This window comes from Anticarsia gemmatalis, chromosome 4 (genome assembly GCF_050436995.1).
Source record: "Anticarsia gemmatalis isolate Benzon Research Colony breed Stoneville strain chromosome 4, ilAntGemm2 primary, whole genome shotgun sequence".
Taxonomy (NCBI): domain Eukaryota; kingdom Metazoa; phylum Arthropoda; class Insecta; order Lepidoptera; family Erebidae; genus Anticarsia; species Anticarsia gemmatalis.
The window spans coordinates 8,832,149-8,858,967 of NC_134748.1; the positions used below are offsets into that span (position 1 = coordinate 8,832,149).

General features: G+C 35.3%; 2 protein-coding genes across 5 annotated transcripts in view; one reads left to right on the forward strand and one right to left on the reverse strand.

Moving 5' to 3' along the window:
• The first annotated feature begins 1,039 nt into the window (after positions 1–1,039).
• Positions 1,040–9,270, forward strand: LOC142972456 (NCK-interacting protein with SH3 domain). The gene is made up of 10 exons (XM_076113598.1): positions 1,040–1,188; positions 1,270–1,454; positions 1,539–1,842; positions 1,946–2,157; positions 2,713–2,946; positions 3,215–3,337; positions 3,601–3,784; positions 4,085–4,306; positions 4,541–4,713; positions 5,000–9,270. The coding sequence occupies exons 1-10, from the start codon at positions 1,164–1,166 to the stop codon at positions 5,189–5,191; spliced, it is 1,854 nt and encodes a 617-aa protein (XP_075969713.1). The 5' UTR covers positions 1,040–1,163; the 3' UTR covers positions 5,192–9,270.
• A 176-nt stretch (positions 9,271–9,446) lies between these two features.
• LOC142972458 (plasma membrane ascorbate-dependent reductase CYBRD1-like) overlaps positions 9,447–26,819 on the reverse strand; it is a 63,355-nt gene continuing 45,982 nt past the window's right edge. For 3 of the 4 annotated variants that reach the window (XM_076113599.1, XM_076113602.1, XM_076113601.1), the window contains 4 exons: positions 15,855–16,090; positions 15,299–15,501; positions 13,823–13,992; positions 12,756–13,554 (listed from right to left, as the gene is read on the reverse strand). In XM_076113599.1, the coding sequence (XP_075969714.1) occupies positions 13,392–13,554; positions 13,823–13,992; positions 15,299–15,501; positions 15,855–16,090 (772 nt within the window). In that variant the 3' untranslated portion in view covers positions 12,756–13,391. Of the gene's footprint in view, positions 12,117–12,755; positions 13,555–13,822; positions 13,993–15,298; positions 15,502–15,854; positions 16,091–26,819 lie in introns of those variants that run through there. The other variant, XM_076113600.1, reaches the window with a different exon arrangement.

Genomic DNA, 26,819 nt, shown 5'->3' on the forward strand with positions numbered 1-26,819 from the left:
TGGCGAGTGGCTCCACGCTCCTAGCCTCCATCTGCTCCACGCTCCTGGCCGCACGAGACAGCATTTCCTGACCGGCTAGTTCCTTTGAGAGCATTACACACTTGGCTTCCATGTCGGCGATGAACGCCATTAAAACTACTGACAATACAATTGCAAACTTCATTTTGACTTGTTGCTGGCAGAGCTTGATTTGAAATAATTAGTTTTCTTGAATATAAGAGGCTTTTATAGGCAAATTCAACAAAGACAACTGTGTAGGTATTGAGTGTTTGTGATTAACCTTATAATCAGGAATGAGGGAAAGTACCAATTTAACCGATATTATTGCATCAGTACTTATTATTTACATAAAACCTTTGACCTACGTAAAGAAATCATTATAGTAATTTATAGGGTTGCTTAATCACTCGGATTAACTCCAGTACTGTGATTATATTGAAATTCATTGACTATTGCCTTATGTGGTAGTTAATATGATTCAACATCCATGTGCTGACAGGTTTTAATGAAATACGGAAAAGCAGATTCCCATCCTACTCTTAGTATCAAATTAAACTGTAAATAGGTATAATATAATTATTATTATTATTTAATTTTGCAGAATCTTCAGTACCTTCCGTCCCTGGTTGTATTTTACTGACGCGTGTAGCTTGAGTACGTAACTAAGTGTGTAGTCGAGAGTCAAAAGTTTATCTCTGAAAGTGCATAATATGTATAATATTTATTTATTCAGGGGATTTTCTTGGTCCAGCGTGAAATAGACATTCATTAAACTCTGAAGATAACCTAGTTGACCTGGCGACGACAATTCTAATTTTGCTATTAACCATAACAGTACAGAATATAAGCAAATAAAACGATTTTTCTGTCCTTATGATGTGGAGCCGGAGTCCCAAAACGAAAGCATCTACATTATAATAATATGAAAAATAAAGTATACCGTACTGTTAGAACAGTGGGCTAGATTGACCCATTTCCAAATAATCTGTAATAAAAATTGTTCTGTCAGAATCCTGTCATCTGTCAACACGAAAATTGATTTGTTATGTCTTGAGAGTTCTATGCGGATCTAAAAAGAATCTTATTTAGGAGAAATAAACATCAATGTATTGAATGACATAGTCGTGGTTAGTCAAAGTTATTGAATTCATTGATTTGCCACCATGGGCGACGGACAAAATACTCTTGGTGAGGATAAATTCATATTATTTTACTATAATAATAGTTGGGTGTGGATGCTGCTACAATTCAGATTATAATGGTTTTCAGATGATTCTGAAATGCTGAAAGCGCTCTATGACTTCGAGGCTACGTTGACTAAGACGCTGAGCTTCTGTGAAGGTGAATTTTTCTTCCTGCAGCAGAGTAACGCTAAACAGCGGAATTGGTGGCATGTTGCTAATAGAAAAGGACAAGTTGGCTTCGTGCCCTCGAATTACGTCGCTGCAGTCAAGGTAACTGGCCGAATTCATTACTACAATTATAACCACTTATCCTGAGGTCTTGTGTCAGTATTAATTTGTTCATATTTGTAACAGGTTGAGCCGGAATTCTATGTAGGATTCTTAAATGACTGTATAAAGAATATAAGTGAGAGCAATACAATGTCGCAAAAGCAAGAATTATTAAGCAAGTTAAGTGAAAAGAAGAAGCAACTGCAGATGAATATGAAGCCTCCAGCTAAAAAGGCCCCGGCGCCTAAGCCTCCTCCGAGACTAGATGATAACACTCCACCTAATGGAGTATCTCCATCGTTTGATTTGCGCCCGGTAGTCTCTCAACAACATATCACTGAAGAGAGGGAAACCTCCCCAACAAAACCAGTCAATAATATCCCTAAAGGTAAGATAAACCAAAAAATAGAAAATATTTGTTTGTGTGTTGTTGTATTTATAGTATTTGTTAATTATTGAATAGCTCTTATCACAGGCTTTTCTATTCCCAGAGTGCGAAGAGAACCGAGTGAAAACAAACATTGCTAAGTTGTCTTCAAACCAGGTATCCTCGGATACAGACAATCAGGACGATAGTCAGGACAGCAGTGAGAGCATCAAGCCCAATGCTATCTACGAGATAGTCCAAGCAGTTAGAAAAGAAACACAGCTCAGCCATGACATGTCCAAAGTAGCTGTTGAAACTGTATTGATATCATTGAGGGTAAGATATTTTTTTTTATTTATTCTTTACAATGTTTTTTTGGAACTAAAAGCACTAACTTGTATTTAAATGTTTCTTAATATTACCCTAGATTTTGGTGGTGCCTGAGAAATGGTATAATAACCTTCTATTAAGTGAGACTAACATTGTTTAAAATGAAAGATGGCTACTTCTCCTACACCTTTACCTATACATTCAGGCTTACTGGAGTGATATTTTGTATGTACTGGCACTGTGGGTTGCACAATGTGTAATACTTGCTACTTAATTAAGTCTCTTGCTTAGTTCAAAATCTCTGAAGTTTAATATCAGTAATGTAATGGATGAGATACAAGCTCCAACCCTTCAATACCTCCGTCATAAGACTGTTGTAAAGGAACTATTGGTAGATTTTACCTATTTATATTGAGTTATAAATTCCTTGTTGATCAATGTTATTGGATCTTATATCCAAGATTATTAGCACGCTTCTAAAATTGTTGATGACCATTTAAAAAAAATATTTACCTGGTGTATTAAGTTTATTACATTACTACAAATTTTATTTCTTTGCAGGAGTTCCTTCCAGGTGGTGCAGCCAGATCCATCATAGATGCTCTGTTACGTGAAGCAAACAGTAACATCACTTGTCCTAAGAATGCAATTGATGCAGCACCAGATGCTCTCCGCATGATGACTGCACTGAATGCCCTGTCTAAGGCAGCTAATGATGCCCAACAGAGGGGCTGGGCTCTACATGATGATGCCCATGATATACAAACACAGCTACTAGAGTTGATTTCTGTCATGGTAAGAAACTTCTTATTCATTAAACCTACTCTTAATCCAATGGATTCAAACTAGAATCATTTATTCATTAAGATCAAATACTGATACTCATGATATATTATATTAATTATATGGTTAATATGTTTAGGAGGGGATCTTTACCCAACAATGGGACAGTATAGGCTATTTAAGAATTAATATAAATTTCTTTCAGTGGGGATATTTAAGATTATTTTATTATTTATTTTTACATATCATACATTACATAAACATAATTTTATTTTTACAGTCAAATGCAGATGTAAACATTTCACAGCATGTATTGAGCAGTCACAAGTATGCTTACGTGACTACCTTAGTACAGTACTATCAGATGGAAACTAGGTGGCCGTTACGACAACTCCTTCTTCAGGTAATTATTACTTGTTATATTACCAACACAAGTATGATTGAATAACAATGAAGATCTTGCAATGAACGTCAGTAACAGTAGAACAACAGTATATCTAAATATTTTCATTTTACTGAAACTTTACACAAAACAGATCGCTAGACCCTTTATATGTGTACGCGATTCCAAAACATACATGTGTATGTGTGCGATAATTGCGCGTGGGTCGAACCGAACCAATGTGGTGGCGAGCTTACACGATTATAGTACGTGTGTGGATTCAGGCGTTCGGCGTGATGTGCGGGCTGGAGCGCACGGCGCTGGCCACGCTGGCGCTGTCGGCGCTGCCGGCCGAGATCGCGCGCGACATGCGCGACAACCCGCGCGCCGTCAGCCGCCTGTCGCACTCCGCGCTGCTGCTCTCCATGGTGCTGTCCATGGGCGACAGCCTGCCCATCACGCACTTCGGTAACTATCAACATAACATTTGTACCACATCCTATATTTCAGCGTACAAAATGTAAGGTGTTCCATATTGTTGTAGTGCCAAGTCCTACAGAATAACTAAAATGTTCAAATTCCCATGTACTTCATCTAATATTCCCGGTAAGAAAATGTATGGTATTCCATATTGGTATAATGTCGAATCCTACAAAATAGCTAAAATTATATTGTGTAATATTTCCTAAAACACTTTTGTATTCATCTAATATTTTTGAAGCCTTATTACGAGATGGATTTCATAATTAATTTTTTCAATTATTTCAGAACAATTGGGTGTGGAGTTTGCACAGTTTCTATTGGAACTAATAGAAAATCCGCCTGAGACGGACGTGGACGAGCAAATTCCTGATTTGTTCCTGACGCTGCTTCTCGCCTACAATTTGCAGTTTGAAAATCCATGCGACAATCTTCTCCTTGACGCTTTGGAAACGCAAGATATAGCTAAGACGTTTTGTGAAAAAGTACTCCTCTTTCTTAACCGTGAAGGTAAATTATGAAATACATTTTTTTATTGATAGATTTTTAATGATTGTAGTGTCGCCGAAAACGCGCTTGAACTGTTCAAATGTCGTCACCTTATTAAAAAACTACAGATTAGGTTAATAAACTAATTATTATAATTGTACCTATTTTATTGAAAATAAAAATATTCAAAAGTAGCTTCAATTTAACTAAATCGTGTTATTGAATGATAACTGATAAAATATTGTCATATTGCAGAGGATCCAGTTCACATTTTTGACCATGAGCCGGTACCCGCTCATTCTGTTCTGAAACTAGTGATCGATCTGTTCAGCCGCAAGAAGACTGCGGAACATTTCTACACAAACGACGTGAAAGTGGCCATCGATATCATTGTTAGACAACTGGCTGATCTTTCGCCGGGAGACGCGGTAAGTAGAGATTACGTATAACACAAATCGAATGTATTTAAACCAAAGTATATTATTATGTATTAATCTTTGACATATTCTCGTCGAATTGCGTTTTTACTCTGTTCACTTTCAGATTAAAAAAGTTCCTTGACTCGACTTGACTGTGCTTTCAAAACAAATTTCATATTTATATTAAATATCAGAATGCTGCTATTATTGGTAACTTTAAGTTATAAGCAACAAAACAATGAGCTAACAATTTAATATAGCTATGTATGACCAAAAATGTTGTAAACATTCACAGCGTCGCCAGCAATACTTGAGGATTCTTCAAGGCATCATCCGCAACACTGAGTACGGCGCTCACGTGCACCGCCGGGACGACCTGCTACGATGCTTCGCTCGCATCTTCTGCGAGGAAGGAGACTCCAGCCGCGAAGACCAGGCACTTGTACGGGCTATATCTAACGAATTCCCACAGTATTTCAAACCTTAAGAAGGTTAATTTTAAGTGTATTTTCGGATGACGAAAACAATGGTTTATCAAGCTATAGTGATATAACGCTGGTCTACGAGCTGACTTTACTCTAGTTGAAGATAAAGATTTGATTGAAGGACTTAGCGGTCGGACCTAGCAAAGGAGAAATACCGAGGAAGGTAAATTTATCGCTTCTTATTTTAAATTGATCTGTTTAATTCACATTTGCAATTATATTTACTTGTACGTAAATTAATGTGTAGGTAATAAGAAATGCAATTGATCTTTAAAAAGTTATATTAAATATTTGGTCTGGCAACTTTATGGACGTGAGAATGTGTGAAAGATTCGATGTTACTGATATAATTATCGTTTGGGAAATGTCTTAAAAATGTTGTTCAATGTTACGGTGTACAATCTATAGAATAATTAATTGCAATGCTGTTATGAGCCAAAAGCTGTGTTTATAAGTTGAGGCAGTAAGATTACAAATGTAGCTTTGCTTTGATGAGAGATGTAAAGCTAATTATGTTCTTGTGCCGGGCCAAATAAAGAAAACCACGGTACAGATATGGGCTTAAATTTAGAGGTGGAAGGAAGCCTAAATCTGTGTATGACTAATAATAAAACTGGCATTTAGTCAATGGGCCTATTAAACGTCAGTTGCGAGATAAGAATCGTTCTTTATACGTGTTTGAACGTTTAGAAGTGACTGAGTGAGTTATGAACTGCTTTGCAGCCAAAAATGTTTTATTCTTCCTCATTATTACGTAGTTTTAAGCTGTTGCACAACTAGTAGTATATTTTGCATGACATACAGACACATTTACATCTTTAAAATATTACAGTATTTCTATAAATTGCGTATATTTCAAATAAATACTCCATCGATACTTGTCAACGTATTTTGAAGTTATAAGGTTAAACACAATTATTAGGATGTAATAGATCATCTATTTATACTAAATTTAATAAACCCGTATACTTCTTGTAAGTAAAAAACAGTATTTACACTGCATTTAAATGTATTAGTTGAATATTTGATTCAGTTTAACGTTGAGTTGAATAGTGTGTAATATTCTATAATTTCGTATATCATCCTTATTGATGTGGTGTGTGCTTGGGATAGCTCTTTTTGGTATATAAAATGTATTTCTTCAACAAGCATTCCTTTAATTATACAAGTGAAGGGGTCTCCTTATAAATATAAGTATACCTGTACTAGGAAGCCCTCTTCTTACATACATTCATAAAGAAAAACATCGTGATATTTGGAAAGAAATAGATAAAATTGCCATAAAAAGTTTGTGCATAATATTCTTACATAATTTAGTATGAATACTGCACTTTTTTTGGTCTAACAAAGTATTTGAATGTATGTTAAATCTCTTCTATAGCTATTTATTTCAAGAGTATTTCAAAAGGGGCTATTCTCAAGTACAGAACAGCACATGTATCATTCGACTCGTCTTGCCATTTTACACCAAAGATTAGAAATTCCTCATGCAGTATGCTCATTGAACAGTCAATTAAATGCTTTAACGTATGTCCGATCCAGAAATGTGCATGTATTTATTTTTACATTCCGCTGTAAGCATTTGTGAGCATGTCGGCCTAATGTAAATAGTTAATTTTTTAATCATTTTTTGTATGTCGTATATGTTACTTGACAAATTCTGGTATTGTTTTATTTAAAGTGAAGTAAGGAAACAAGCTTTACGTTTTTCGAGATATGTTTACTGTTGAGTTGATCCATGACCATAGGTGCCATCGCACTATACTTACTTTATGTGAGGTTTCCCATGCATTGCATGCATTTTGTTACTCAACAAATAATTGCACTGCATATGCATTATTAGCAACTAATAATAGACTTATAGTCAGTTTCACTGCTCATTTATATGTGTTGGATAACCTATCCAAAAGATAGAGTGACAGCAAATCTCTGAAAATAACTGTCAATATTTTACTTAATAAGCTTACTGATACATATTCAAAAACAGTGAGACTGAGCTTCTTTTATTTAAATAATCCAATGGTCTGAGGTCTTACTGTGCCAATACGTCACTTTGTTTACGCAGTATTTTCAATAGATGGCTCTCTACACAGTAAGGTTTTACGGTTAGTGTTCTCAACATGAATAATTATAATATTATTTGAGTTGGTATTAAATATATTTTGTGAACGGCAGCTAGATATTACGTCGATATCAAGTTACTTGTTATTGATATCTAATTACTATGAACAATACTCGTGCAATCTTGTGATTTTATTTGTATTTTATCTTATTTAAATATCATGTCAAGTATTATATTATTATATGTTGCATTTATTTAAGTCTTATGAGGATTCTAAGTGTATATAGTTTGTAATTGGGCCTAATTTTGTCGAAAGTAATTTAAAATTATTATATCCCTGTTACATGCATACGTACTTATGAAATAAAACAAAAAATATTTTTCTAGTCAACAATCATTAATGATGTAAAATCAAATAAAAAAAATACTGCTGTCTTTAAACTTTGATAGTATATTTTAGAATGTTTAATCAAACTTTCAAATCACGATGTTATAATAGAAATTATTATACTTTCATATAAATATGAAAACATGGCATAGGCGGCTATAATTTGACAAATAATCTGTATTTTATTAATATAAAAAGTATATTTTTCTCGATCTACTCTCTCTTTTCAACTCAAAACAAGCAATATTTCTCATAATAAATCATTTAGATATAATGAACTTGGCATCAAATTGTTATACGTATTCAATTAATCACTGTGTCAAATAATTTTCAAATTTCTGGTAATAATAGTGTATTGGAATTTATCGCCGCCTATGTGTGTACAATTATACTCGGACCATTACAAACGTGCGACCAATGTTATACACAAAATTATAGGGATGCGGCAATGTGTAGAGCGAGAGAGTCAGATAAAATGACTACACGTAGTTGGCATGTTTGTATTGGCTCGAATATACTATTTATTATAAAGTTATAATTGTTTAGTCTATCCTCATGTTAATGTATTTCATCATCGACCAACATTTCAGGGTGTCAGTAGGAAAATATTATAAATATTCCTTAGAAAGTAGTTATAAATGCATGATCACGACACGTTCGTTTGCACAAATTATTGTAGTTTCCGAATAAATGTTGTTCTAAAAACTGAACAAATTGTTAACAATCATAAGATTTACATTGTCTATTTCTATTTAAAAGTTATTTACATTGATGTATATTACGATGTTGGCCTAAACCAAAAATTTAAGTGAGATGTAATATTTGTCTTGTTTCGGCTCAGAGGTGCTCAAATCGAAGCCAAATTTATGAAATTTTAAAATAATTTTTTGTATTAAATTGTTTATATCGATAAATTATATAAAGAGTCGCTTATTATATCGTCATGCGAAAGATATGATCTTAAAACTGCTGATTGGTTCAGTGTTAAGTTGTACTTGTTTAGGATAGTAAGTGGATGGACAATCAGCTGATGATGTATCCTAGTCAAAGCCCCAATCGTCAATGTAATTTTAAGTGTTGGCAACATTATTTTGATGAGTTAAAAGCGGCCATTGTATTTAGATCATTACGTAAAAATAGTGCTAAAGAAGCAGGTTACTTTAGTCGCAAAGAATCGACATCGATTCTGCACAAATTAGAATTTATTAAGTTCCGAAAAATTAATAGGATTATATTTCAACTGATGCTACTTTGTGACAAATATTCCTCTATCTGACGCCACCTGAATCATCTGCAATAGATGGACACAGGCCAATGATGATGATGATATTTCAACTGGCAACTATTACGATGTAAAGTTTCCTGATAGCTAGACTTATGACATCACAGTAACCTGTTTCTAAGGTATTTTTCTTAATTTAAGCTCAAAGCCAAAAGTGCTTTCGGACAAATCTAAACTGCTCCATTGTTCTCGTTAAAATATAAGAAAACAATTAATGTTTCAAATATTATTGTCTCATTAGCTTCTTTGCGCAACTATCTATAAATAAGTATTTATTATATGAAGCTCTTTATTATTGATATTTAGAGTGGAGGTTGTCAAATACATAAATAAATGATGTTCTAAATTATTACTGTTTTTCAACTAACTTACCTTCTTAACTTTATTGCAATTCCTATGTTCACTGAGCTCTAAGGGTAGAGAAATTCCCAGTAGTGTTTTAGAATTTTTTAGAAATAAAGTATGAGCGGGATAAATAGAGGAAAGTAGTCGGGGTATGATTTCGTCCAGAAATGAAACAACTCATAATTATTACAAGTATTTAATGTACCTTATGAATGCCGTATAAATATTTCAAAATGTAAAACAGTGATAAAATTCATATTTTAACCAATATAACTGCAATCAACATAACTTAGTATGTGAAATTATATTCCAATGTTGAAAATAATTACAATTGGAAATAGTATGAAACTTAACTATCATTCGCAACATATCTATGAATACAACGGAAATAATTTATCGTTACTATATCCTTAACTATTACATTAATAAGCAGGTACCATATTTAAATCTCTTAGTGCATCTTCAAATTAAATAGGAGCTTCGAATTCCATAGAGTTTGATATAAAATTGTGAATAAACTTTGTCACTAATAAACAGTAAAAACTGTAACAAAATCTGACTCGACTATACAAATGGGGAATATATAATAATATAAAAACTTGGCCCCAGCTTTTGAAAGGGATCCACAAAAACTAGAAATATTTTAAAATTTGTAAATATTATTTGCAAAACTCATAGCAAATCCTGTAATTGAATACAAAAGGACCTACTTATGAATGCAGTCTTAGTACTGATTGTATATTCATCAAAGAATGTTAAAACACGTCGAATGCTTACATGGAATGCAATTTTATAAAATTGAATTCTTACATTTAGTTTATCATATAATGGAAGTAAAAGAACGCGTCGGTATCGGTACCCCTCGTATAAAATGAAACACGTTGAGCATTATCCTACAATTATAGATAAACATGCTACTTGTATTATGTAATACGCAGTAATAATTGATTATAACAAACATATGAACGTATGACCACTCCACTTTACACACAATTTGGCAACTTGGATGAACACTTGTCTTATACAATATGTAGCATTATTATATTATATTATGTTCATGTTAACGGTGTCCAGCATTCATTTAAATTTTATATACTTCTCTAGTTTTCATTAGAAATGATAATCTTTTATTTCTAAATATGTATAAAAGAGAAAGTTGGTGTTTATATTTATTATTCTAATGAAAACTTTAGAAATGTGTTGAGCGCCGATCTAAACGATTTATTGTTTTCTTTTGTATTTGAATATAGGAAGATATATTTTACTGATCATCATAAATATTTAAATTGTATTTTGCTACTACTCCATCACATTCTACATCTATCGAACACTCGCACATTACATTAAATTAGATTAAAATTTATATACAAGTTACATCTAATATATCTTATCTATTCAACCCTACGTAGGTTTAGTAAGATACCAAAAAAGTATCTATGTGTATGGCCTCTGACTTTCGTTTGGAAACTTGTATAAACAAAACAACTTGTTTATTCTGTTATTTTAGTGATTATGTGTTGACAATCCGTAGCATACGTTTATTTCGTTCCACAGTTAGCTTACACGGCGAGCACTCACCTAACTCTAGTACGCTAATAATTATAATGTTACCACAGAACAGCGAGTACAAAGTTGAAATGGAAATGAATGCGTCTCTGACTACTTTGATACATTTCTTCATAGCAGAATATAAAGTTCCTTCATCTCCAATTCAATTATAATTAATGTTCGTTAACTGCTTCCATTATTAGCTTATAATAGCTAGGTACTTACATAACGCTGTTTATAATTAGCAAAGAAATGAAAACGACTACACTTCCAATATCAGTCGAATTAATTTTGACTAAGACGGAATCAACTCACCCATAATTTTATCTAAAGATTTCAAAATGGAACAACGCACAACCCCAAGAACAATAATAATAGATAATAATGTCACCACAATAGAATTTGTATAACCTAAAGTTAACAAATTGAGCTAAACAATATAATTATATTCTTTAATTGAATTATAATATAATAACTCCTTTAAACACTGGTGGAGTATGTTCGGGGAATAAATAGTTTTGTCTTTTAATGCGTTAGGAAATCGCTTAATAATGAAACTGGAAGAATTATTATATTATTCGATTTTATGCTTATGATATTACTAGTAGTCCACAGTCATGGTGTTCTCGCGCGATCGAGCATAAAAACGAACTTACGGTAGATTATCGTTTGGTGACAAATATCTCGATCAAAACTGCTCACGACCCATTGATTCGACTTGTCCATAAATCCCCAAATGACAGCCATCATATCATATGTTTTACTTTGCCCTTGCAATAATTCCTGAAGACTAATTGATTTTAACTTTTCATGTCACTAACGCGCTGAAACAAATCGTTGTGTCGAATCTTTGCAAAAAGGACCCTGAAAATATTTACCTGTCCATGAAAGATTGACGGGTGTGATGAATTTAAAGTATTTTTGTTTTCTCGCATAATGATTTATGCACATGACATTAAGAAGGTGGTTTGACTTTGAATAGAAATTAACTCTGCTATAACATCGCTATAGTTTCGTATTTTTAATGTAGTTATTTTATATCAAAGTATAGTAGTCAAAACAAATTATGGCATTTCACACCCGTCAATCTGTAAGAATTTGTCACCAAACTGATGAATTATTGCTACGGCTGTTGTATTTGAGCCGGGTGTTTAGCTGGGGTGCTGCGCGGCGACCTTGCGCAGGCGGTAGCCGCCGGTGCCGCGGACCGTGTACAGCACCACGATGGCCACGGCCACCACAGACATGCCGATGGCGTTGATCACGATCGCCTCGTTGGACAGCGTCGCGTACCCCTCGCTCCTGCACACCGCATGCCCCGGGTTAGTTCAAGTATTATAGTGATATAAAATCCATAGAAAAATAAAGCCCAATTTATTCGGCGCTTTATCCTGTTTCAACTCTATGTTAGACTGTGTTAAATGAGAAGGATTTTCTACTGCAATGGAAAGTTGGATTCATGTATGAATTTGAAACTCTAAAGAGTTTTGCTACAAAATAAATATTAAACCGATGTATAAAGAAATATATCCTGTAGAAATAAATTGTACGGATTAGTAAGTTATATAAGATCACCATAAAATAAGAAATCAGTCAATTTAGGTTAGTGGGTCAACGTATTACAGAATAAGACATTATTATGTAGATACGCGTGGAATGGAATGGAAAAATGCGAACAAATTAGTGCTATTGTCCTCGCGGTTTTACAAACAACACGTTGAGTTTGGCATATTACATATACTTATTGTGAAAATCATAAGCTTTTACTGCTTATGAATACGCGTATGTACACAATAATTAATATAAAAAGTACTCAAAACGAGCTTTATTTAAACAGCATGCTTAAAATACATAGTAGATTATGAACCCAAACCATGCAGTGATAAAGCGTTGTCAGGTGTCAAGCACAAAAAGCAAGGCATACAAACAAAATACAATACCTGAATAATTAAATAAAATTATGATTTAATCTGTAACTTAATTTATTTATAATGCAACAACAATACAGGGAGTCTTATATAATGTACCTAACTATGTCTATTAACTTAACGCCTAAGTTATTTTGATCTGATACAGATCAAAGCTGATACAGTAAAGCCTCGCATCTGTTCTTCATTTTGTAAAAAAAAATATTTTATAACATGAATTTTTCTGTCAGTGTCTTTTTACTCTATCCAAAGGTAATCTCAGAACAAAACAGCGATTGAATTATAACTTTTGAACGGCAAACATTCACTCTTACTATATTTATAACAAACTATAAAAATGCAAGATGCAGATTCATCAATATTCAGAAAGTTTTACATTATTTATTTGATCGTATGTGTTCAGATATCAAAGCTATTGATTTACTAAAATAGGTACCTACTTAAAATTAAATTATATATTTTACATAACTACCTATACTTTACCTAACTAACTTATGGCCTAAATCGTCGAGTAACAAAATCTAAATTATTTTCGCGTAGTCACGTTTTTCAGCAGAAATATTTATCCCGGAAAAATACTTAGACATTCCGAAAGGGACTCTTTGAAGTTATAAATCAATAGCTCTGTAATCTAGTGTAGCTTATAAATCTAGAGGTCTACTGAAGCCCTTATGTGCTGGTCGCGGGACTCCGGCCTGCGGAACTTGTCCCTGGACGTGATATAAATGACGACGGCGAGAATGACGATCATGGCGACGCCGATCGCGTTGATGATAATGCCTTCGTCCACCATCCCGCTGTACCGATCCCCGCTGTGAACACATACACTTACAAGCAACTCACACAAGCATACAAGACAGTACAAACGCAAGGACTAATCACATGCTGACAGTAAACAAACAATGTGTATGTGCGCGACATACATAAATTGCAGGTGCAATAATTGAACGTTATATTAATCAAATTGAGCATGCTCGTGACCAACATACAGTGGATAACATAACTGATTTAAAATGCTTCAAAATAAAATATAAGTTTGCAAAAGAATGTGACGTGGATTTGAAATGTGTTTGAACGTACCCAAGAGTGAAGATGGCCTTTTCAGTAAGTCCGGTGAGGCAAGCGGCGACTCCAAGTACGAAGGTGAGGATTCCGAAGGCGGCGTGGACTGGCACCAGAGAAGCACGGAAACCAGCCGTTCCCTTATTGCAGATCAACAACAGCAGGAAGCTGAAGAAGCCGACAGCGTACTGGGGAAATAACACAGATAATACTATCAATACAATTGTAAAGTGTGTTACAAAGTTTAAGTTTGTATTCGTCAAATATTGCTTTTCTTGTAACATGTAGGTATAATAAGAAAAATCTTATTTATTTTATCGGTTGATTTATTTTTAGGTTCTCGATAACATTTTTCCTCCATCCCTTACCGAATACGAGTAGTAATCGATATCTCCTTTTCGACCTTTATGCCTGAGCTAAAATTATGATAGCCGTAATTCCTACGTGCGTACATCGTTAAATTACATGAACACTCAACAAGCATCTAATACTGATGACTACATACCATCAATATGAGATAACTAATTAATATCAATCACCATTTGATCACACGATTACCTTATCGCATACTGTCGTTAACGTAAGCGTTAAACCGTGGGCTTATCGGCAGTACTACTTAAACTTTATTACTGCGATAATTTTGTTTTACTTATGAAGGATCTCGAAGTATCGGTGCCAAATGCAATTAAATCCGAGCGTTTTAAAAGCTTTAAACGCTCCGTAGGCGCTATTTTTACGCTAGTAACTTTCAATATCCGATAGGAGTTTAAAATTGAATTTTGATGAAACCTTCAGCAGACTAGGTCAGATTAAGTACGATAAAATGCTGGAAAACTTCTTAGTTACTGTAACGCTATCGAACTTATTGTAACGTAAATACTGGTCAATAACATTTATTGAAAAAAGAAGACGTTACGAAGGGGATTGCTTGATAAAATAAACTATTTTAAGGAATAGCGCCCAGCTTACTACTCCTGATTAACTTAAAGTCCAGATCCATTTTCCCCAATACTGTTAAAATCGTCGGTACAAAGTTTACTCCCAGTACTGTTTACTTAATCATCACAATTACTTTCAAGAATTTGCCAGCGCTCAACGAAACTGACGTAATTTAAAGAAACAATCCTGAATCGTAATCAGATGCAAACTCTTTTTACGCCAGTTCTTTGACTGACTCTACATTTTAAAATAGGAGCAATTTAGTGAACTTTTGCGTCTTAAGTTTTTATAATACGTGTCAATACACAAATGAAATCACTACACAAAGTACTTAATAAATGATGTGATGAATAGCGCGATTCTCAACAGTCGGTAGGTACTGTCTAGTATGGAAAGCTTGACATTTTAAAATGTCCAGCCAAAAATAGTTCCTGCGGCGCCCGAGGCATTAATCAGATATTCATAAAAAAAATCTCGATAGCTACTAGCTAGTCGGTTTCCGATAGTCGATAGTGTTAGAGAATCGAGCTACTTATTAAGGTAATAGGTATGTACCTGTATTCCAAACAGTCCCATAGCAACAAAGCCGATCCAGCTATGTAGCGAGTAGAAGTTGTTGATGCCTTTCTTGTTGTGGTAGTCGAGTACGGCCAGGAACCCGATCACGATGCAAGGGAACGCCAGTGCGTGGAAGATGGCGTGGAGCAACTTCACGTATATGCGCCTAAAGCACCGGCAGATGCGGTACAGCAGCACGGCTGGAGACAACATCGTTAGTAATGTTATATTTTATTTTTGAATCTGTCGTTTGCTGAAGACCCGTTCAATAAAAAAATGAAAACAGTGATGAGAGTACTTTAAGGTGGAAATCATTTATAGCCAGCCACATCCACGTTATGTGGTCTTTCTTCACCTATGGGAAGAAGGCGTGATGTTTGTATCCATCCACACACAAGAAAATAATTCATAGTCCACGGGTTCATCAAGGAGGATATAATCACAGAGCCCAAGGGAACTTGTATTTACAGTTCAGTTTTCCCTTGAAACCATATGAATAGGCGACCTGCCCGCTCAAAATACATTACATAATTTGCTAGGTAAAAATACTCACAGAAACCGCTGAACGTAACGAATCCTGCCACCATAAGGGTGGGATGCAGGTTGAACTGCTTCTCGGGCACATCGTCGCCCCAGGCGTAGCCGTCGTGGTAGTAGAACACCCAGAAGATGGTGAGCGCGGAGACGCCGATGAGCAGGATCGTGGCCAGCGTGATGACCAGCGCGTACTCGCACCACTCACACGCGCCACGCTCATGATCGTCCGACTCGTACGAGCGACTGCGTTGACTGTCAACAAAAAGGTTATTGTTAAAATCGGATGGTTTTAAAAGCTGTCTAGATTAGTGTTTAAAGTGGCTATAAAGTTTGATGGAGTTGTTGTTGTGTGTCGTTCGTTGCCGAAATTAAGCTTCCAGTCTACTTATATAGACGTAAATACATCGGTATCCTCTAAAAGTTCTTTAGTCCATAACAAATAACTCTACATAAGCTTGACCCTAAAATGATATTATGTAACAATCATGTAAAGCAACAAACACTTATTAAGTGTAACACTTATTGTCAATCCCAAGTATCTACATTGCATAAATCTACCAAACGTACATAGCTCTACCGTATCAAAGTAAGTCTGATCAAACAGCAGCTTTGAGCGCGTTTCATTCAAATCTAAAGCAGGTTAGTAGACAGGAAACCGCAGCTCCATTGATACAGTACGTAGAACTACATAGCTACATACATAGGGACACGTAGTGAAGTTTGTATGCTCCTGTGGCTGGGAGCTGCTTGAACAAGGTGTCGGGTGACGTGAGAGCAGTCGCGCGGATGTGCCACGTCATGGAACGATGCCTCTGCGAGCTTTTTATACGTGTTTGTTCTAACTACTGACTAGAACTTACAACCTATGTACGCTAAAAGAGCTTTATTGTCTTATTAGAAATTTTATTTTATTTAACTTAATTTTCTAGTGCTGGAGATATTACTATGGTATATACACTGTCATGGGACCCCACGATACAGGCTTGCCTAGTGTGGGGACCACGGAACGTCACCAAATGTGTAACCTTGCAATACGCAAAATGATCTCAGTAGTTGTAAGATAGAAGTTATAATAATGTTTTAATTTTGTGTATTTTAATAAACGTTTTTTCATTTTCATATTATTATGAAAAACGTTATATTCGAAACGGTGTTACGTATTTGCGCTTGCTAAAACTTATTGATTTAGATGTAAAGTAATATTGACATTCTTCTACGTCTAGTTTGTAACAATTGCAGAGAGTAATAACTGTCTAAGCCAAGCGTGTCGGTATACAGGAGTAATGCTACGATATTTCATATCCTCGCGTCGAGAGACGCTGTGTTATTTGAAATGTTGAGACATTTTTCTTTTTGCAAAATAAATTGTATTAGAGCACTATACGTTATGCTATTTGTTGAAATGGACTTTGTAAGTATTGTGTGGACACGTGCACCGCTACTTACGATTTTACTGCCAAGACGTTTATTGATGTTGCATTGTAACAGTTAAGTTTAAAATATAGTGAAGTATAACTTACAATAAATACAGTCTGCAATTTTATTGATGCGCTTTGTTTTCTTAGAGGCAATTTTTATTGTTTCAATATCAATTCAAACAAACAACTCAACCTTTCATTTAAAGCATTAACATTGCACTCGTGAGCCGCTATTTCATAATCGTGGCTTAAAATAAAAATATGTACATTATGTAACGTTCTGTTCTCACAAAAAGGTCAGAGGGTTTCAGGTAACAAGTACATAAGCGGACCTGAGCTGTGACAGGTGGCGACAAAGGATTAACCCTTGAAATAACACTACGAAGGGTCGAGTTCTATTTGAGCTTTTATATAAAGTGGGCTTGCAGGTGTGCCACAAAATTACGTTGATTAAAATGTTTGATGGACCCTCGGATGTAATAAACGTGTTATCAATCCCTCTGCACATTCTTTCTCAGAAAATAATATGCGTAACCGAATTCCATTATGTATGAAATCGAGATAGGCTCGAGTACTTGCAAGCAATTGCTGGTCAAGAGGTCAATATATTCTAACAGTATCGCTATAGTACGGAACATTGGATACCAAGCTTATTTACATAGGCGGCATTATAAATCTTGTATTGAAGATGTTATGTCCTGTCATAAATTTTCCTTTCTACCCGCAATAAATTATAGTTCAAGATCGGTCAAGGTGACTCCCACGTCCTATGCTCTACTGCCTAGAGCTTAGTATATTTTAAGGGAGGTTATTCGGTTGTCTACTGATTTTTAACACGTTGTTCAGCATACATTCCAGGTTTGTATTGAGCTTCTTAGGCGCATTAAAAAGCGAATCAATTAAAGTATGAAATTGATATTTGTATCCGAGCAAACGGTTGACTTCTACACACAATAACCACAAGTTATTTCTGAACCACAACGTAACGGCCCTTCTAAAAGTAAACAATGTTAATATCGAATAGCGGTCACTGCGATGGTACGAAGACGAAGTACACGAACAATAAGATGCTGCGTGCCAGAAACACTTGTGCGGGTGAAAGTCGCGTAAAATGCAGAAGCGCTGTCCTACCTTCTGTAACTACTAATACTATAACTGTGTGTATGCAGCCATGTGCGGTACTCACACCCCAACTATTGTCCGACCACACGTTGGCTTGCTGCCTAACCTCGTTACTTAGTTACGTGTCACTGCAATGGGCACGACAAATACGTGGATTCCAAAGATATGTCAATTGTTTACGAACTTATAAACTTTGGATATCCCCCTCTTTCTTTTATCTCAGTTTTCGTATCAGAATAATAGAAACAACAAACTTTTCTCATTTGTGAAATAATAACGGCCGTACGCCATGTAGCATGCATGATTGCGAAGCTATGCAATCCTACGTGTGCTTTCAAATACAATATGAGCTTTCTCTCGAAATGACTGCATTCAGAATAGAAATGTAAACGCAAATGTGTATATTTAATGTAATAGGCATTGACGTCAATGTATTGTTAGCCCCGGAGGTGTATTTAGTTGTTATGAGTTAAACCATTTTGGATAGATAATAGGTGAAACTACAAATGGAGCTAATTTTGAAGCGGCGATTGAATGCAAGCCTCATCAAATAGAATTCTAAATCGATCCTAAAATATACGCAAGGTAAACCGGACGATTAGTAAAAACAAGTTTGATCGGCGGATCCGACATCAGCGATGTTTTCATTTAGTGAAACCTCAACTTTTTATATCTTACTGCGTAGTCAAGTAGAATGTCTATGCAAAACTGTTATCGGCCGATGATTTGCCGCGGACGTGGTACATAGTTAGTGACCGCCTCGTGATAGGTCACTCGAGAAAGTGAAGTAAGATGCCGGCAGTCATGCCAACTTGCTACCTCGTGCTTTTTGCATGCACAACTTATACAGTCATTTTCTTTTGTACCTACTTACATAAAATGTGTTGTCATTCTTCAGCTCGTTTTGCACTAGCGAACACCTATAGGTACTGTTATGACGTGACGAAAGATAAACCTCAAAATCTAAATAAAAAAGAACCTCCCAGTCAGGTCGCAGCGCGTGAACGGAACAGTTATTGGAAAACTGACAATTCGCTCCGTGGAACCCTTTTGACTAAAATTGCAAGCAGCGGGTCCAATTAACGAGGAAATGAGTGATCATTTGGTCACGTCGCTCGGTGCAGCCCGTGCCGAGCAATCTTTGAGATAACTCGATTAACCTCGATCACGATCTGTGACCGCGTAACTTGTAACTTCGGCTCGCAGCCCACCATAACTGGACATATTATTATCATAAAACCGTTCAATTACCCGCAGTTTAACCATTATGTTACTATAATTACGTCGAAGAACCGAAAAGCCGCCAATGATTGAGCACGGCGCTATTATCGTGACAATGCTCTTGCCGGCTGAAGCAAAATCGTTAAAAACGGCTAAAGGCATTACGTGATGTTAACAGCAATTTTGAAACTCGCCACATACGCCGCGCACACCAGTAATGGACACACTAGCCGTGAAACATTACTTTCTCTGACTATTGAAGCAAGGTTCACACATTAATACAACAATTAAACAATTTGAGACGAGATCAGATAACTGTACGTTTAGTCGATAAAGTGAAGATTTCTAATTTATAAAAAACAGCGGCAAAACTCGTTATATTTGATCTGGCAGAGCCACTTGAGCGGATAACTCGTGCAGTGCGCCCGAGTGGAGAAATGTAGTAGTGCAGGGTCTAGAGTTAACGCCGGGGTCCGCCGGAGCGCAGGTCGACGACCTCGCCGCCCGTGGTACTCCTGGCCTACATGGGAAGCGAACACCACGAACACGATCACTCTTAACATAACTGGTATTAATATTGACATTGCAGATGAACATTCTGCTTTTTGAAGTATTCACGAGGGAACAAAAGCACGTCGTAACAATTTGTAAGAACAAATATAGAGTTCTCCGTCGAACGCTTTGCAACTTTGTATTCATAATCCTTCTTCTAACAAATGTTTGCAAGATTGTGTAACTGTTAAGAAGAACCGTTAAATTAACCACATTCATTCGGAAAGTTCTTGGAAGTTCGCCTCGCTGTCTCTAGTGCCCTTATCCAGTAATTAATTTGCCAGACGAATAAGGTCCTTAGTGTCTCCTCAGTGCAAGGATATTTGAGCTCTAATCGACCGTTAGTAGAGGCTCCTTTTGGTTCGATGCTATTTTGGTCGTATCTGCTTTAATAAGAGCAAAGAGAAATGGTACGGACTTGCAGAAATGGTACGCTTAATAGTCCACCACAGATAACATCCAAATGTAACGGAAATAAAGAGTTAAATGAATCTTCGGTAATAGTGAAGTTCATCTCTCAAAATCATCAAAAAGACGTCTAAATACATCTTTCTATGAATTTAGATAACATTTAATTCTATTTATAAAGAAAATGTAATTCACAAGCTTCCGTATCTATATTTAAAAACGTTCACTACTTTATCAAAATAAGTGAATTGTTAAATCTATCAAATAACGATATCTTGTAACAAACCTTAACCGTTTAAACGTGACTGTTTCAGAATGGCAAAATATCCACGATTTGTTAACAAAACGTTTTCCAATGTAACGCTAGTAAGAGTCATTCGCTGTAGCTGTAGTAAATGTTTTCAGTGAGTCGGTCCATTGACTAGCTAGTGAGTACTAGTGACCAATGACCTGCTTTAGTTCAAACTAAAGGGGCTCGTACTAAGGGCTATACAATGACCAAGCTTCAATGCCTCTGGGAGACTCTTAGCGGATGATTGAATGTGCAGTCAGTTTACCATATATGTGTCATATGTCCTTACTAATTAATTGAATACGAACGGAAAAGACAAAAACTAGGATATACATATTTATGTATAATATTCGTCCGCTGATTAGCCTTAATAATCGCAATAAAACCGCAATGTTTCCTGTTTAATATAATTGTTTACAATTATATTTAGTAATAGATACATGAACTTCAATTATATTTAGTCTAAATCGTTTTAATAATTGTAATAGATTTGTCTATTTTAAAACGTAATTAATAACATGAAATGTGTTAATACGCTGTAAATTTTCGCTTGAAGCTAACAACTAAGCACCTGAATAAAAACCTTGTATTACAGAATAATAATTACCCTATTTACTACATACATATACATATTTTTATATAAATAGTGTTACATAAAAAAATATTTCAGTTCATACCCTGTCCTTCACACTAGAAACCGTGCATCTAAGTTTCTTTCTAACTAGAAAATCTTTTGTTCTACATAATATTAGGCCAGTCGTAAGCGTAACATTACAACATTTTTAAAAACAATGGCTTCACAACTTGGACTTATTTGACACTATACACGTTAGTATTGTATCCTAGTGCTAAAATATTTAGTTAAGTAACAAATTTTACGTAATATATACCGACAATAGTAACAATTTTTGAAATTCTTGGTATAAAATCAGCTTCTTTGTTCGTTGTATTATTTGTACGTGACAGTTTGCGAGTATGTTAGTGGTAAAGACCGCGCACTGGAAAATGTCAGAAAAGCCTTTATTGTGAATATAAGCAGAAATTACTATCATGATCGAATTGTTGAACATGAGCTTTGTATAGAGCAGAAAACAAAAGACGCCGAAGGCAATTATTGTTTACAGGTGGTCTACTGTTTACTCCTACGTTTTTTTATTATTATTTATTGCCAAGAAAATATCTTCACATACCAATAACTTCAACTATTCACGAATGCTTCAACTTTTCTCATATAAGTCGCTTCAATTTATTCCTCGTAGTAAAACTAGAATATTTTTACAGCGACATTAAAATGTAATAAATAGAATTTTAATCAAAGCTCTGCATTTACATCGCAACGTTTCGAGCACTTTCCAAAGCTCAAAGCAATACTGGGTAAAAGTATTTCTACGGATAACCGAGCAACATTTTTCATGGAAATGTACATAAAAAATTACATTTATTATGATACACATTTGTGTACCACCGCACCGGTATCTTGAATCTCAGATCGGGACTTGTTTTTTTTTATTTGTCTCTGGCTGTTTTACTTTTCCGCCATTTTGATTCATGAGTACAAACAAGTTTTGATTTACTAAACTATTCATTGCCTTATTAAGCAACCGTGTACATATCATTTTGATAAGATACTGCAACTTTTTTTTGATGCTGCTTTAAGATAAGAAAAAAACTATAATAAAATCACTGCATCCGTTCGAGAGTTATGATGCCACAGACACACACACAGATAGACACGTCAAACTTATAACACCCCTCTTTTTGCTTCGGGGATCAAAAAACTATTTTATTCGTTTTGAACTGGTTGTTCTCTTAGTTAAAAATACTCAAAGCAGATAATAAATTGTCAGGATTCCGCTGTTTTGAAAATATTGGACAGAAGTTTTAAAAGCATTTTGCCATTTTTTGTGCATAGAAAAATCATTTTAGAAATGTACGTTCTCATCAAAAACAGAATTCATAATGAGAAGTGAACCTCAACTTTACAACAGTCAGGCGTAGGATTATAAAGTTGGAAGCTGAGGCCTACTTAACCTACAAACGCGATATCAAACGTAATGTTTTATTGCAGCAGCTCTCAGCATAATGTACTTTATGTATGTTTGTAAGCTTTACCTAGAACTACGATAATACAGGCCACTTCATTATACCGTTCTAGTTTTAAAAAGTTTTTGTCATCTGTGGAAATTAAATACAAGAGTAAAATTTTAAGCGCAATTATTTACATGTTATAATTTAAAACCAAAGTAATAACATACGTACGTTACCTCAGTGTAAAGTTACTTAAAAATATCAGTAAATTATAGACGAATAAAAACTACTTAAAGCTACAATTTCAAATAGAACTAAAGGGAACCATTTCTTACGAAATCAGTTTTCCATCTTGTTTTATATTCAAATGAAATAAAAAATAAAAATGGGAATGTAATATCTCTCCTTAGCGGTACATGAAAGCTGTCGGAATGCAGACATGACTAGATTTCCATGGATGCTGGAATAGAAAGTGTTGTACAGCCTCCTAGGTACATCGCATCAGATGAAATAAAATCGAAATATACAAAAATATATTTTACGATCTTTTTCCATTTCATATAATTTATTCATGTTTGGACGTTTTTTTCTATAAAACATACCAAACAGAGTTTGCTCGCTCACTTTGTAAAAATATTTGTCATAATTCAGGACCTACTGCCTGCCAAATTTCATCAAACTCAATTCAGTCTTTTAGTCGAAAAAAAAACAACATAGTTACAGAGTAACAACATAGTTTTATATTTATAGAAATGATTTGTATAGCATACAAAGGTATAGCATTATACAATCAGTACACCCTCTAACAGGTAAAAGTAAATATAGGGTGTCTTCCCTTCGAACTTGTAATGAACTGAAACTTTTGCCGCTGGGAAGCTAGGCAAAGGACGAACAACTTGTGATTGCTTTTACATAACTAATCATCATTTTTGTAGCTTAATAAAATAATCCTCAGTACGGGTTGTTTTTTCGTGATAAAGCCATTTAAAAAATGCAGTCATAAAACGAAAACATACGTAGTAAACTTTCTCCGTAAAAACGTGTGAATTTAAATTTGAGTCGAGTGTTCTACAGTGGCTTATGTTTGAGGCGAGTCTCATTACTTCAGAAGAACAACACAACGACAACTTGACTTTGAGAAAAAAGATCTAACGAGTTTATTTTGCAAGCGAGAATAACACTGATTTCTTTATGAGAGGCAAAATAAGTGTCGCACTCTTCTCGCGTTAATATAAAGGAAAATAATTATTGTAACATTTGAAAAAAACAATGGTGTTCTCAAGTTTATTTAATAAGCTCTGTTTGCGGAATGTCCGCGCGGCGCGGCGCGGGCGGAGCGCGGCGAGCGCGGGCGTGGTGCGGGAGCGCTTTTGTCTCTATGCACAACTACGGAACGAACTGCACAAAAGCGTTCGTTCCATTTAATGAGGAAGTGCTCTAGAAAAACTACACTACAATTATTGTTACGAAATGCTACCGTTCCGCCGTATGTAATTTGTACCGCTTACATAGTCGCTATAAGCAATCTCTCCCATGTCTCAGATTCATAATACAATCGAAACTGTTACAGCGATCTCGTTATAAAAACGACCAAGTGATTTGTTGTAACCGAGCTATTATTGATGTATTACGAATATTTTGCTTCACAAATTACTTAAGAGGTTATTGCAGTTTGTAGTCGGTTCGGTAAGTCGAGAGCGACCGCTTTATTTCTGCTTACTTTCTTTAGAAACTGTGATGGAGCAAAGCAAACACGCCCAGTTGATATCCGACGGAGCTCTATTTTCCTTATTCCCTTTCCATGAATAAAGGAACACGGGCTAGCGGTACGCGCAAACGTGAATGTAATACGAAGCGTGTATTTGTTGTACTTCGTGTATGTCCGTGATGATCAGTGAAGCCAACCTCTCGACGCGGCCCGCTGTTGCATGTTTGCGGCCATTTGCCACCATTATATGCAATACACTGACCTACTTCTCACCTCAGACACATCACGTATTCATGTATCTACATCTCGTATATTTTCTAATAACTATCATTAACAGTCTAATCTAATGGCCCGAAAAATAATTGTAGATGAAACAGACTGGAGATCATAAAATGTATTTGCAAAGTCATGGTATTTCGTTACATAAATTATGCTGAACTAGACAAAAGTGTTTTTATTTAACGGTATAAGCAACTTGTTAGAAGAACGATAAGGCGTTGAATACAAATAGTCAGTATCTTTCGATATGTTCAGCAGTCCAAAAAACACAATGTAAGTACGTTCTTCATTAAACTTTGCATAACGCAGACACTCTTTATATTTACTTAAGATAATTGCTTTATTTAAAGCACATCGTAAACACATTCACTTTTATTACGTCACGTGAAGATGCACACACTTCATTAAAGTATCTTAGTATCTTAATTATGAAAATGTATTCATATTACGTGTTGTATGTACCGCGACGTGCGCTTATGAGCCGGTAAACAAAATTAGTTGCGTGTGGTGCACGGGCGACCGAGTGTTAAATTGAGCTCTAGCATCGATATCCCACGCTCTGCTGATCGTCTATCTAGCAAGGAAATAATAGGAGCACTTTGTATAAATTATTAAAGCGATTTATATACATATTATTTGTGTGATCCATAAACTATGAACTTAAGTTAGGTATTTATTATTTTTTCACCACCAGAAACGTAAAATATCTTTCACGCTTTTGATGACTGATATATAGATTTTACTCGAGCAAAAGGAGAGTTTTCTTATATCAAATATTTTCAGTAGTTAAAGAAAATAAATTCAACATAGCATTTTCAAAATATATCTGTATTCACGAAGCAGTAACCTCCTTCGCCCCTCGCGCTCTCTCAGTTAGTTAAGCAAGTGAAAATGCTTCGCGTCTAACTTCAAGCACTGAAACTTGGTCGACGAAGTTTCAGTCACGGCGGATATCTCTGGGTAAACTAACGGCCTGAGATTCCAAGTTTCAAGCTTTAAAGATTGAGCAATGATCAATACGGTTGTAAATAATGAGAAAATGCTTTTTTATCTTTTCAAAGAAGATATTTTTGAAACAAAAAACAATCTTCGTTACTAAGTAAAGTTGAACACTGACAGTTCTATAGGTACGAAAACGTAACAGATCATAAATAGATAGGAAAATGTAAGCTATGCTTGGCTTACTACTGGAAAAGTGTCAGCCCAGAGCAAGGAAAGTTAAAACTATACTCCAAGTCATTAGCCTAACGTACATAAACTACTCATATCTTTAAGAAACGTGTAGATAGACTACTTTCAATGAAGCAAGTATTTTGTTTTTCTTTGCTATTAAAAGCGATAAAATGCTTAAAAAAGTGATATTTTATTAACATACCGCTGCGGAGTCGGTCGAGAAACAACGTTGGACGTCATCGTAGCGAACAATCGTGATTGTGTACTATCGATATGAACGTTTTATTCACTCACATCGAGATTATCTGTGATTGACGGTATGCATATCAGATACATTGTTTTATTCACTTATCAATGTGAAAGAGAAAATCGGCTTTAAATAACTTAAGTCCTTTTTATCGAATATTTCGTAACGTTCACGCAAATACTACTTTTAAAATTGATTTGCTTTCCGCCCGCAGCTTTGCCGCGTGGAATTTAACCCCTCGTGGGTGGAATTTCCAAAAATCCTCTCTTAGGGCTCCTCTATACTTCCTATGGGATCTTCATACCATGTCTCAACTTTCTACGCTCAGTACTTTCGGCTGTGCGCTGTCCATCAGTCAGTCAGTCACTCGTTTGGCCAAAGAGCAGCAAAGCCTAATTCCTCCCCTATTTCGGGACTAAAACGACCTTTGCCAGCAGTGGGACAGGAATGGATTACATTAAAATGTATTATCCTTTGATTCAATTATTAATACATTCTATCGTATATTTATTTAGGTATGTACTACTACTGCA